This window comes from Haliotis rufescens, unplaced genomic scaffold, assembly GCF_023055435.1.
Source record: "Haliotis rufescens isolate VD_foot unplaced genomic scaffold, xgHalRufe1.0.p SCAF_116, whole genome shotgun sequence".
NCBI lineage: Eukaryota > Metazoa > Mollusca > Gastropoda > Lepetellida > Haliotidae > Haliotis > Haliotis rufescens.
The window spans coordinates 620,895-635,316 of NW_025963798.1; the positions used below are offsets into that span (position 1 = coordinate 620,895).

The window sequence follows — 14,422 nt, forward strand, 5'->3', positions numbered from 1 at the left end:
CCGTCTGAATACCGTGAAGGCTGGGTCCCCACTACCCCACTCTTGTCCCTCCGTCTGAATACCGTGAAGGCTGCTCCCCAGTGCTCCACTCTTGTCGCTCCGTCTGAATACCGTGAAGGCTGGGTCCCCACTACCCCACTCTTGTCCCTCCGTCTGAATACCGTGAAGGCTGCTCCCCAGTCCTCCGCTCTTCTCCCTCCGTCTGAATACCGTGAAGGCTGCTCCCCAGCCCTCCACTCTTCTCCCTCCGTCTGAATATCGTGAAGGCTGATCCCCAGTCCTCCACTCTTGTCCCTCCGTCTGAATACCGTGAAGGCTGCTCCCCAGTCCTCCACTCATGTCCCTCCGTCTGAATACCGTGAAGGCTGGTCCCCAAATACCCGACTCTTGTCCCTCCGTCTGAATACCGTGAAGGCTGCTCCCCACTACCCCACTCTTGTCCCTTCGTCTGAATACCGTGAAGGCTGCTCGCCAGTCCTCCACTCTTGTCGCTCCGTCTGAATACCGTGAAGGCTGCTCCCCAGTCCTCCACTCTTGTCCCTCCGTCTGAATACCGTGAAGGCTGCTCCCCAGTCCTCCACTCTTGTCGCTCCGTCTGAATACCGTGAAGGCTGGGTTCCCACTACCCCACTCTTGTCCCTCCGTCTGAATACCGTGAAGGCTGCTCCCCAGTCCTCCACTCTTGTCGCTCCGTCTGAATACCGTGAAGGCTGAGTCCCCACTACCCCACTCTTGTCCCTCCGTCTGAATACCGTGAAGGCTGCTCCCCAGTCCTCCACTCTTGTCCCTCCGTCTGAATACCGTGAAGGCTGCTCCCCAGTCCTCCACTCTTGTCGCTCCGTCTGAATACCGTGAAGGCTGGGTCCCCACTACCCCACTCTTGTCCCTCCCTCTGAATACCGTGAAGGCCGCTCCCCAGTCCTCCACACTTGTCCCTCCGTCTGAATACCGTGAAGGCTGTTCCCCAGTCCTCCACTATTGTCCCTCCGTCTGAATACCGTGAAGGCTGGGTCCATAGTGCTCCAGTCTTGTCCCTCCGTCTGAATACCGTGAAGGCTGCTCCCCAGTCCTCCACTCTTGTCCCTCCGTCTGAATACCATGAAGGCTGGGTCCCCACTACCCCACTCTTGTCCCTCCGTCTGAATACCGTGAAGGCTGGGTCCATAGTGCTCCACTCTTGTCCCTCCGTCTGAATACCGTGAAGGCTGCTCCCCAGTCCTCCACTCTTGTCCCTCCGTCTGAATACCGTGAAGACTGCTCCCCAGTCCTCCACTCTTGTCGCTCCGTCTGAATACCGTGAAGGCTGGGTCCCCACTACCCCACTCTTGTCCCTCCGTCTGAATACCGTGAAGGCTGCTCCCCAGTCCTTCACTCTTGTCGCTCCGTCTGAATACCGTGAAGGCTGGGTCCCCACTACCCCACTCTTGTCCCTCCGTCTGAATACCGTGAAGGCTGCTCCCCAGTCCTCCACTCTTGTCGCTCCGTCTGAATACCGTGAAGGCTGGGTCCCCACTACCCCACTCTTGTCCCTCCGTCTGAATACCGTGAAGGCTGCTCCCCAGTCCTCCACTCTTGTCCCTCCGTCTGAATACCGTGAAGGCTGCTCCCCAGTCCTCCACTCTTGTCGCTCCGTCTGAATACCGTGAAGGCTGGGTCCCCACTACCCCACTCTTGTCCCTCCCTCTGAATACCGTGAAGGCCGCTCCCCAGTCCTCCACACTTGTCCCTCCGTCTGAATACCGTGAAGGCTGTTCCCCAGTCCTCCACTCTTGTCCCTCCGTCTGAATACCGTGAAGGCTGGGTCCATAGTGCTCCAGTCTTGTCCCTCCGTCTGAATACCGTGAAGGCTGCTCCCCAGTCCTCCACTCTTGTCCCTCCGTCTGAATACCATGAAGGCTGCTCCCCAGTCCTCCACTCTTGTCCCTCCGTCTGAATACCGTGAAGGCTGCTCCCCAGTCCTCCACTCTTGTCGCTCCGTCTGAATACCGTGAAGGCTGCTCCCCAGTCCACCACTCTTGTCCCTCCGTCTGAATACCGTGAAGGCTGCTCCCCAGTCCCCCACTCTTGTCCCTCCGTCTGAATACCGTGAAGGCTGTGTCCCCAGAACCCAACTCTTGTCCTTCCGTCTGAATACCGTGAAGGCTGCTCCCCAGTCCTCCGCTCTTGTCCCACCTTTCATGTTGATTCGCGGTGTGATGCTGTCTTGCTGAAACATGGTCCAAAGGCTTTGTTGCAGTGAAAACCAGGGCGAAATACCCCATCCCGTAGCATTGTTCCGTGAGTGAGTGAGTGTGTTAGGTTTAACGCCGCTTTTAACAGTATTCAAGTCATACCACGGCGTGTCAGCTTAATGTGGGAGGAAAGCCCGAAGTGATGCAGGTCTCAGACGTTTACCACTTTGGTGAAACCCACGAGCACTGGTATGGTGCTGACAAACCTAGAAACATAATCGGGGCGAACCGGGATTCGAACCCACAATCATAGGTTTCTGGCGTGCTCAAGGGACGCAACTCTGCGAATCGCAGCGCCTTAGACGACTAAGCCACCCGTCCCCCCGTTGTGCCGTGAAATTGCCGTTGAAAACTACGTTGTCTGCTGTCCACAGATACCGCTCAAACCGTGACGCTACCAGCAACGAAAGGAACGGCCTCCTGATTGCAACAACGTGCCGTCCCTCTCCCCGTCGACGGTGAATACGAACTCTGCCATCATGCCAGAAGAGCTGAAATCGACTTTCGTTAGAAAAGAGAACCAGTGAAATCTTTGATGTGGATGTTGAGGCGTCAAGGCTATTCCGTGGTACGGTTTTCATTCACGAATCCCATGTTTCCGTAGCCTCCTCGATGCAGTTGTTCGACTGACAGGGCTGTTGCTGACGATCACCTCACTGTGGCGAATCTGTTCCTCAGGTGTATGACGTGTAGATACCGGTCTTCTTTGCATCACTTCGGTCTTTCTTGGGGGGCACGGGTGGCCAAGTCGTCTAAGGCGCCGCGATTCGCTGTGCAGAGTTGCGTCCCTTGGGCACGCCAGAAACATATGATTGTGGGTTCGAATCCCGGTTCGCCCCGATTATGTTTCTAGGTTTGTCAGCACCATACCAGTGCTCGTGGGTTTCACCGAAGTGATAAACGTCTGAGACCTGCATCACTTCGGGCTTTCCTCCCACATTAAGCTGACAGGCCGCGATATAACTGTAATACTGTTAAAAGCGGCGTTAAACCCAACTCACTCACTCACTCACTTCTGTAGGGTGTCGTGACGGATGGCCTACCACCCCTGGGGAAGTGCACGGTACGGCCACTATGCCGGTCAACCTTGTGATTGCAGTGCGGGTACAACTGACACGTGACCTTGTGAAGCTCCCATCTGTATCATACGTGTTGCTGTGTTTGTTTGTTTGTTGTTTGATGCCGCACTCAGCACTATTCCAGCTATATGACGGCGGTCTGTAAATAATCTGGACCAGACAATCCAGTGATTGATTTCCTGAGCATCGATCTACGCAGTTGGGATCGATGACATACATCAATAAAATCAGCGAGTCTGACCACCCGATCCCGTTAGTCGCCTCTTACGACAAGCGTAGCCGCCTTTTACGGCAAGCATGGGTTGCTGAAGACCTATTCTATCCCGGATCTTCACGGGTTTCATAGTTTTGCCCTTTATCTCTCTTCTGTCAACAGCCTTCGCATGGTCGTTTTGTTTTTACTCCCATGTGGGTGACATCGAAGACAGCCTAACTCCTGTTATAACCTAACTGTTCAAACAACATCGTGCTGCACGTGTCACAAACCTTCACGGTTAGCCATTTTGTACGAGATCCCGTTACCAGAATTGTGGCTTTCAGAAACACCCGTTTGGGTGATTGATTTACATCATTTGTTTTATTACGACAAATTATTATTTAAAGTTAAGTATAGTTTCTCTTGTCCGTGACTATGTTATTTATCTGCCGAGGAATCAGTTCAAATAAAGCCTGCTTTATGTTCATAATTAAACCGTCTAGCAAAAGAACGTATACACTTGAAAACTGGATTTGACAAAAAAAAAGGATGCAAACGTTACAAAGCTGAAACCAGTCGCCAAAACACTGTACGCGTCCAGTCCAAAACACATGTATGACACCCGTATAAAAAACGTGTTTGTTTCATTTTTAGCCACCATCAAACATTAGTGTTTTCTTTCCTTTTTCGTGGATGTATATTGGGTTTCGACAAACATGTGTTTATATCTACACCTTAACAAGGTAATCAGAATACAGTATGCCAGTGACCATATTGATCAGCTGTTGAGACGTTTTTGTATCGATCACGTGAATCTGCCAAGAAACAAAACCAATATTTATGTCGTCAAAACAGTTGATGCTTGCATTCGGCTAGACACAAGATCATATTTACTTTCGACAAGACTCAAGAGCATATTTACTTTCGACTAGACACAATTTTCCCACCATACACAAACTTCACGTAGTTCCTTCAATAAACGCAACGTTTGAGAATTGAAGTATATGTTTTAATGTTTGCTAGGAGGTGAGGTGAGGTGAGGTGAGGTGAGGTGAGGTGAGGTGAGGTGAGGTGAGGTGAAATGGGGTTTAAGGTCGCGTCCAAGAATAAAACCCCTTTAGAGCGACGTGCATGCACGTGTGTGTGTGTGTGCGTGTGTGTGTGTGTGTGTGTGTGTGTGTGTGTGTGTGTGTGTGTGTGTGTGTGTGTGTGTGTGTGCGCGTGCGTGTGTGTGTGTGTGCGCGCGTGCATGTGTGTGTATGTGTGTGCGTGCGTGCGTGCGTGCGTGCGTGCGTGCGTGTGTGTGTGTGTGTGTGTGTGTGTGTGTGTGTGTGTGTGTGTGTGTGTGTGTGTGTGTGTGTGTGTGTGTGTGTGTGTGTGTGTGTGTGTGTGTGTGTGTGTGTGTGTGTGCGTGCGTGTGCGTGTGTGTGTCTGCTTGTACTAGTCCGGACTGAAATACAATGCTAATGTTTAACATGAATACACCACCCACACACAGTATACTGACTCCGACCCTACCAGACCTTGCTTTAGCCCCTTAATAGCGAGTGCCAGGCAGGGCAACAACAGATACAATCTTTCAACGCATTTAGGTCAGGCAAAGAAAGGGATCTCTCGGTCACAACATCAACTTGATGAATAGTACGCGGAGTAACCCAGGCGAAAACTTCAGGGACAAATTGTTCAGTTTCAATTTCATATTATACAGCAGTGAACGTTTTAACACCAGGACACTGAGCAGGTGAACCTGCTGAATCACAGGAGTCTGTCTGAACCTGTGTTTAAACTTACTTAAAATTCAACTCACTGACTGGCTTTGTTAAAATGTGTCGTCATTCGTCACAAATGTTAAATTTGGAATAAAACTTTCTCAGTAAAGTACAGATTCACGTACTTTTTGGGCTGACTCCCGTCCGGGATTCGAACTCGCACTGCCAGAGTGAAGCACCTAGTCGCCAGCACACAAAGTCAGCGATCTAACTCACTCAGCCCCCGAGGCTAACCCACTCAGCCACCGAGGCTTCCACCGAGGCTTCCATGGAAGACCTGGTAGTCTAGATTAAGTGTTATCCCAAATATAACATTTGTAACATTTGACCACTTTCCCAATGGCATTTTGTGTTCGCGTCGGCTTTCATTGCATATTTCCGGAAAAAATGTAATACCGGCTCCCCCGCTGTTTCATAAAGGTGTTGTGTTGATATTTGAAAAAAACTCAATGTCTATCCTTTAGCGTACATCCAACTCGTGATTAGAACATTAGGATTAAGGGAGAGGTCTGTAAGAGGGCACTACACAATCTATAAGGTCTGAAGTGATCAGAGCAAGCAGAAGGTGTCGCGTTTAGTGATTGGTCGATTGATTGCAGTTAGTTATTAGCCTCCTCCAAGAATGAGGAGTTGAGGTTAGTACTGCTTGTCAACCAGTACTGGATGCAGAGTCCTCCCAGTATCATTGCATGCAGCCATCAGAAGTCCCTGGGGCAGTGTATGTCACTCTGCCTCCAGTCTTCTGATACAGTCTGATCGGTTTACGATACTTGATTTCAGCATTCTACGGTTTATATTTGAGCACTGAATATGTGTAGTTAATCAATCAAAGTGTTATTATTGTTCCTGTGACAGTTCAAATAGAAATATCGATATCATTCAACTCCGAATCTCTTTCAATATCCCCGTAGACGCGGAGAAGACATGTATACGGTAAACGCTGAGATGACTAGCCCTCGCGACAATTCTATTCACCTTTCATAATGTTGAATAAAGCTGTTTTCACGTTGCCAACAAACAGTCATAGTTTCTAAGGTGTTATTTTCACCATTAAGACTTGCTACAAACAGACTGGAAGCACTCCTCTCCAGTGAAGAGCTTGTACAATGGGCTTCTCAGACGCATCTCTTCTCACCAAGGTTGCGCTAGGTTTGGCCATTGCCAGTTTTCTGTTTCACATAATTGGATTCCCGACAAATAGCTGGCTGACTTTCTCCACGTCTGCGGGGACGAGACACGTGGGCTTGTTCAAAGTGTGCGTTGTGGATGTATGTGTTGACATCGACTCCTCCGACTGTGAGTATACAGTGTCACGTGTAGATACATGGATACAGCGTGTGCAGTCCCTTGAATATACAGCTCCGTAAATACAGCTGCTTGTGTTTACAACCCCTTGACCATACAGCTCCTTAAATACAGCTGCTTGTCGTCATAGCCCTTGACCATACAGCTCCGTTAATACAGCTGCTTGTCGTCATAGGCCTTGGCCATACAGCTCCGTAAATACAACTGCTTGTCTTCACAACCCTTGGCCATACAGCTCCGTAAATACAGCTGCTTGTCGCCATAGCCCTTGGCCATACAGCTCCTTGTTTAAATACAACTGCTTGTCTTCACAACCCTTGGCCATACAGCGCAGTAAATACAGCTGCCTGTGTATACAGCTCCTTGACCATACAGCTCCGTAAACACAGCTTCTTGTGTTCAGAGCCCAATGCGGTCGGGTAGCCTAGTGGTTAGAGTGTTCGATCGTCACGCCGAAGACCCGGGATCGATTCCCGACATGGGTACAATGTGTGAAGCCCATTTCTGGTGTCGTGATATTGCTGGAATATTGCTGAGAGCGGCGTAAAACCATACTCACTCAGTCACTCACTCACAGCCCAATGACCATATAGCTCCTAGTTAAATTATAGTTGCTTCTGTTTACAACCCCTTTATCAAACAGTTCAGTGTAGTGTGTTTATGTGTTTCCAGGAGTTGTGTGTGTCTAAAGGAGCTGTATGTGCTTCAATAAGCTGTATGTGTTTCAATGAGCCGTATGTGTTTCAATATGTGCTGTATGTGTTTAAAGGAGCTGTATGTGTTTAAAGGAGCTGTATGTGTTTAAAGGGGTTGTATGTGTTTAAAGGAGTTGTATGTGTTTAAAGGAGCTGTATGTGTTTAAAGGGGTTGTATGTGTTTAAAGGAGTTGTATGTGTTTAAAGGAGCTGTATGTGTTTAAAGGAGCTGTATGTGTTCAAAGGAGCTGTATATGTTTAAAGAAGCTGTATGTGTTTAAAGGAGCTGTATATGTTTAAAAGAGCTGTATGTGTTTCAATGGGATGTATCTGTTTAAAGAAGTTGTGTGTGTTTAAAGTACCTGTATGTGTTTCAATGATATGTATATGTTTAAATGAGCTGTACATGTTGAAAAGAAATGCATGTGTTTAAAAGAGCTGTATGTGTTTCAAGGATTTTTATATGTTTAAAGGAGCTGTATGTCTTTAAAGGAGCTTATGTGTTTAAAGGAGCTGTATATGTTTAAAAGAAATGTATGTGTTTAAAAGAGCTGTATGTATTTAAAGGAGTTGTATGTGTTGAAAAGAGCTGTATGTGTTTATAGGAGCGGTATGTGTTTAAAAGAAATGTATGTGTTTAAAAGAGCTGTTTGTGTTTAAAGGAGTTGTATGTGTTTAAAGAAGCTGTATGTGTTTAAAGGAGCTGTATGTGTTTAAAAGAAATGTATGTGTTTAAAAGAGCTGTTTGTGTTTAAAGGAGCTGTATGCGTTTAAAGGAGCTGTATGTGTTTAAAGGAGCGGTATGTGTTTAAAAGAAATGTATGTGTTTAAAAGAGCTGTTTGTGTTTAAAGGAGCTGTATGCGTTTAAAGGAGCTGTATGTGTTTAAAGGAGCGGTATGTGTTTAAAAGAAATGTATGTGTTTAAAAGAGCTGTTTGTGTTTAAAGGAGCTGTATATGTTTAAATGAGCTGTATGTGTTTAAAGGAGCTGTATGTGTTTAAAAGAGCTGTATATGTTTAAAGAAGCTGTATGTGTTTAAAGGAGCTGTATATGTTTAAAAGAGCTGTATGTGTTTCAATGGGATGTATCTGTTTAAAGAAGCTGTGTGTGTTTAAAGTACCTGTATGTGTTTCAATGATATGTATATGTTTAAATGAGCTGTATATGTTGAAAAGAAATGCATGTGTTTAAAAGAGCTGTATGTGTTTCAAGGAGCTGTAGATGTTTAAAGAAGCTGTGTGTGTTTAAAGTACCTGTATGTGTTTCAATGATATGTATATGTTTAAATGAGCTGTATATGTTGAAAAGAAATGCATGTGTTTAAAAGAGCTGTATGTGTTTGAAGGATTTTTATATGGTTAAAGGAGCTGTATGTCTTTAAAGGAGCTTATGTGTTTAAAGGAGCTGTATATGTTTAAAAGAAATGTATGTGTTTAAAAGAGCTGTTTGTGTTTAAAGGAGTTGTATATGTTTAAAGGAGCTGTATGTGTTTAAAGGGGCTGTATGTGTTTAAAGGGGTTGTATGTGTTTAAAGAAGCTGTATGTGTTTAAAGGAGCTGTATGTGTTTAAAAGAAATGTATGTGTTTAAAAGAGCTGTATGTGTTTAAAGGAGCTGTATGTGTTTAAAGGAGCGGTATGTGTTTAAAAGAAATGTATGTGTTTAAAAGAGCTGTTTGTGTTTAAAGGAGCTGTATGTGTTTAAAGGAGCTGTATGTGTTTAAAGGAGCTGTATGTGTTTAAAGGAGCTGTATATGTTTAAAGAAGCTGTATGTGTTTAAAGGAGCTGTATATGTTTAAAAGAGCTGTATGTGTTTCAATGGGATGTATCTGTTTAAAGAAGCTGTGTGTGTTTAAAGTACCTGTATGTGTTTCAATGATATGTATATGTTTAAATGAGCTGTATATGTTGCAAAGAAATGCATGTGTTTAAAAGAGCTGTATGTGTTTCAAGGATTTTTATATGTTTAAAGGAGCTGTATGTCTTTAAAGGAGCTTATGTGTTTAAAGGAGCTGTATATGTTTAAAAGAAATGTATGTGTTTAAAAGAGCTGTTTGTGTTTAAAGGAGTTGTATATGTTTAAAGGAGCTGTATGTGTTTAAAGGAGCTGTATGTGTTTAAAGGAGCTGTATGTGTTTAAAGGGCTTGTATGTGTTTAAAGGAGTTGTATGTGTTTAAAGGAGCTGTATGTGTTTAAAGGGGTTGTATGTGTTTAAAGGAGTTGTATGTGTTTAAAGGAGCTGTATGTGTTTAAAGGGGTTGTATGTGTTTAAAGGAGTTGTATGTGTTTAAAGGGCTGTATGTGTTTAAAGGGGTTGTATGTGTTTAAAGGAGTTGTATGTGTTTAAAGGAGCATTATGTGTTTAAAGGAGCTGTATGTGATTAAAGGGCTTGTATGTGTTTTAAGAGCTGTATCTGTTGAAAGAAGCTATATGTGTTTAAAGGAGCTGTATCTGTTTAAAGTACCTGAATGTGTTTAAAGGAGCTTATGTCTTTAAAGGAGCTGTATGTGTTTAGGGCGCTGTATGTGTTTAAAGTACCTGTATGTGTATAAAGGAGTTGTATGTGTTTAAAGGAGCTGTATGTGGTTAAAGGAGCTGTATGTGTTTCAATGAGCTGTATCTGTTGAAAGAAGCTATATGTGTTTAAAGGAGCTGTATATGTTTAAAGTACCTGTATGTGTTTAAAGGAGCTGTATCTGTTTAAAGTACCTGTATGTGTTTAAAGGAAGCTGTATGTGTTTAAAGTAGCTGTATGTGTATAAAGGAGTTGTATGTGTTTAAAGGAGCTGTATGAGTTTTAAGGAGCTGTATGTGTTTAAAGGGGTTGTATGTGTTTCAAGAGCTGTATGTGTTCCAATGAGCTGTATCTCTTGAAAGAAGCTAGATGTGTTTAAAGGAGCTGTATCTTTTTAAAGTACCTGTATGTGTTTAAAGTACCTGTATGTTTTAAAGGAGCTGTATGTGTTTCTCGAGCTGTATGTGCAAAAAGTACCTGTATGTGTTTAAACGACCTGTATGTATTTCAATTATGTGTATGTGTTTCAGCTGACTGGTGCTATATATGTTTCAGGCGCTGTATGTGTTTAAAAGTGGTGAATGTGTTTCAAGGAGATGTATGTGTTTCAGCTGACTGGTGGACTGCCACTAAGGCCCTGGAGGTCCTGGGTTTTCTGGTCGGCCTCGCTTGTCTCGTCCTCCTCGTCGTCTTCATCTTCCTCAAGACCGATCTGAGCATCCTACACATCGTCGCTCTCGTGGCAGCCTTTGTGGCCGGTGAGTCTCTCCATCAATGTCACATAATCAATGTCACACACGATATATAATCAATGTCACATAGGATATATGATCAATGTTACATATGATATATAATCAATGTCACATAAGATATATAATCAATGTTACATATGATATATAATCAATGTCACATAGGACATATAATCAATGTCATATAATCAATGTCACATAAGATATATAATCAATGTCACATAATCAATGTCACATAAGATATATAATCAATGTCACATAAGATATATAATCAATGTCACATAGGATATATGATCAATGTCAAAAAGGATATATAACCAATGTCAAATAGGATATATAACCAATGTGACACACGATATATAATCAATGTCACATAGGATACATAACCAATGTCATATTTGATATATAACCAATGTCACATATGATATATATGCAATGTCACATATGATAGATAACCTATTGTCACATAGGATATATAACCAATGTCAATTATGCTATGTAATCTATGTCACATATGATATAAAACCAATTTCAAATATGATTTATAACCAATGTCAGATAATATATATAATCAATGTCACATGGGATATATTGTCAATATCACATAGGCGTCAACAATCTTGACGACTGCTTCGCAACTTGTTTATAGGAATGATCCACTCGTATAACTGTGATCACTATTCTGCCAAATGGAATTTGTCTGGGCAGATATTCGACATTGATTATTCTCTTGATTTGACGTTTTGAACTGGTGTGTAGGAACCATCTATGTTATTAATCATCGTCACCTTTCGGGTTGGTTCGGTATAGTCCGGAACCTACACAATCGGTCGGTCACAACTGTATGTGATTCAGTATGGTTTAATTCCGCTTTTAGCAATATTCCAGCAATATCACGGCGGGGAACACCAGAAAAAGGCTTCACACATTGTACCCATGTCGGGAATCGAACCCGGGTCTTCGGCGTGATGAGCGCCCCTCTGTCAAAACAGGAGTAGTGATATTAATTTACTTCACTTATCCGTTTACCGCCAGATACCACCTCGTCAAGTTCCTTAATGTGTTGGCCATTTTACAAACAGTCTATCGAATCTATAAATACACTATAGAAGGTTAAGATTGAACAAGAACCCTTTCACCGTTTACATCCGGGTCTCGACTGCGGTCAAGTTTGTCGTCATGTGATAGTCACGTGGTTGAAGTCCAATATGAATTTCTCCCAGCAGCAGTCGAGATGACTGGATCGGGAAACCGATCGTTTTTGTTTGTAGTGTAAATAACGACTGAAAAGATGGACACACACAACATTCACTTGTATTTGCCGTTGACGAACACATCATGACAACTGGCCGCAACACACACAGGTGGTGCCAATCTAGAGCGCTGATACATCCATTAATCTGTTATCCATTTTTTTCAAATAACACTTACATTGTTTTAATTTGTTGCAAACGTAAATGGGGGCTGTGCAGAAACCTATGATTGTGGGTTCGAATCCCGGTTCGCCCCGATTATGTTTCTAGGTTTGTCAGCACCATACCCGTTCTCGTGAGTTTCCCCGAAGTGGTAAACGTCTAAGACCTGCATCACTTCAGGCTTTCCTTCCACATTAAGCTGACACGCCGTGATATAACTGGAATACTGTTAAAAGTGGCGTTAAACCCAAATCACACACACATACAAACATAAATATATTAACGCTCACTGGAAGTGTTAAACAATAAATTATAACACGTTACGAACTTGTTCACAGACGAAAAAGAAGAAACCTCTGTATTTCGAGTTGTTTATTTTGTCTGTTTATGAGATACAAAATGACGAAAAACGTGCGAAATGTAATTCCTACAGAGACACTTTCCACCAGTCAGTCTGTTGGTAACATGACGTACTGTTATCGAATCGTGACGTCATAAACAATAGTTATCTGGAGACGTCTGACGTCATACCGCTTCAGCTGACCAGTCAACACCGAGAAGCCCTAAAACGCATGCGCATAAATACCGACACGTGACTCCATTCGTGTTTCAACCTCTATGCACTCTCATTAAAATCAGATCTTAGTTCTCGCTATCGCTAAACAAAGATCTTTCATCCAACCAATCAGAGCGTCGCTTACCAGATTATGAAAGTAACAGTATGAATGTATTTTCTAATCATGCAACCACGAAGTATTGAATACGGGGTATTCCGAACGACAGTTTTTATCGACGGTCTTTATGATTATTTACATAAAATCTAGGCCATCTATTAGTCATTCCAGAATGTTTTTCTTATTAGTTTTAATTTTTATAATCGAGAATGCGTCAGAATATGTTTCGAAGCGTAGTTGCCGGTTTGAAACTAGTGTCGTAAAGCTCGAGAAAGCCGCTCCTGATTGGCTAATGTCGATTTCTTATCAGTCATTTCATTGGTCGGTCAAAATTCGCGAAAGGTTGTTCTGACGTGACCCGTAATGGGATGTCCTCAGAGTTTGTTTAGCGGTAGTGAAAACTAAGATCTGATCTTAATGAGATTGACCTCTATGGAAATTCATGTATGATGAAAGTATGCCCCATCTGAACGGGTATGTAGGCATGGCCGAACAACGAATTCTTGATTTGTCTTCCAGGAGGGTTCGTCTTGCTTGGCTGCATCGTGTTTGGCGCCAAGAGAGATGCCACGGATGCGTTCCCCGCCTACAGTATGGGCTGGTCGTTTGTCTTGACCCTCATCGGGTCGCTGTTGTACCTGGCGACTGGGGTCATCCTGCTCGTGGACAAGCTGAAGGGATGACCGTCACGTTATGCAGGAGGTCAGCGGTGACCACCCATCACACTGCAGACATTTTTGTCTTAAGGACTCATTTTTGATATCAGTTTTATATAAAAAAGGTTCACGATGTACTAGCATTACTACTGAAATGTGTGTTTCATGTGTTTCATGTGTTTCATCACCATACGCTAAAGTAGCTCGTACTGATGTGGTTAAGGTAGGACAATGATAATCTACAGGCGACAACTGTCAAGATGCATCATTTACAGTAGTATCACTTTGTATAGCTGATATCAAGATATGATCAATTCGTGTCAGCATAACAATGATATGACATGAAACGTCAAGATATGATCCAATAGTGTCAGCATAACAATGATATGCGTATATTGTCAAGATATGATCCATTAGTGTCAACAATATCAATGTATGACATATGATGTATGACCTGTCATTAGTGTTCGCCTACATTACATTTACAATGTCAAGATATGACCCGTCCTTAGTGCACACTTACACATATGAAAATAAATATCAGGATATGATTAGTGTCAGTCTACATAGGATAGATAATTACAAATACATAGAGGTTATCCCGCAAATGTGTTTGGGGATTGTAAATATCACTGGGTAAGTGATGTGTCAGTCGGGCAGTGACAGTAGCCAATATAGTTCCCACTAAAATCTGTTTCTTATACAGTGGCGATGCAACATATACGCAAAACAACAATTGTTTTTAATTGCCTTTCGCGGCAATCTATCGGTCTGTCAGCTAGAGTAACTGCACTTTGTCAAAGGGAAGCTACTCTAACCCTAGTCTATGAGACGTCACGGCCACGTTCAGACGTTGTTGACAGTCGGTCTGCCCTGTCATAACGTTAAGAAGTTACGTCAGATGTACACACAGCAACAAAAAGAAACAAGGTAACAAATGAAACATATTTCGGCCAAATCCAACTATTTTAATTTGTGGAAAAGATTTCAAGCACAGATATGGCTACTGATCCCGCTTTGCTAGGCCTAGTGCCCTCGCAAAATTGTTTCGAAATTTATATCTCCAAAGTTGCCAAAACTTATAAAATGCCTTAGCTACGTCACAGTTAGACACTGATTTTCAGTATATTAGACTG

At 43.4% G+C, this 14,422-nt stretch overlaps 1 protein-coding gene across 1 annotated transcript; it reads left to right on the forward strand.

Annotated features, from left to right (window-relative positions):
* The first annotated feature begins 6,337 nt into the window (after nt 1-6,337).
* Nucleotides 6,338-14,193, forward strand: LOC124121573. Its single transcript, XM_046484586.2, has 3 exons — nt 6,338-6,571; nt 10,404-10,550; nt 13,150-14,193. Exons 1-3 carry the CDS (start codon nt 6,382-6,384, stop codon nt 13,311-13,313), a joined length of 501 nt encoding a protein of 166 aa, XP_046340542.1. The 5' UTR covers nt 6,338-6,381; the 3' UTR covers nt 13,314-14,193.
* Nucleotides 14,194-14,422: the final 229 nt, after the last annotated feature.

Bases quoted from the DNA above. Each gene is read 5' to 3' on its own strand.
- LOC124121573 (XM_046484586.2), top strand. From the start codon at position 6,382: ATGGGCTTCTCAGACGCATCTCTTCTCACCAAGGTTGCGCTAGGTTTG. The intron at 6,572-10,403 runs GTGAGTATACAG...TATGTGTTTCAG, and splicing joins TGACATCGACTCCTCCGACT to CTGACTGGTGGACTGCCACT. The intron at 10,551-13,149 runs GTGAGTCTCTCC...TTTGTCTTCCAG, and splicing joins CGTGGCAGCCTTTGTGGCCG to GAGGGTTCGTCTTGCTTGGC.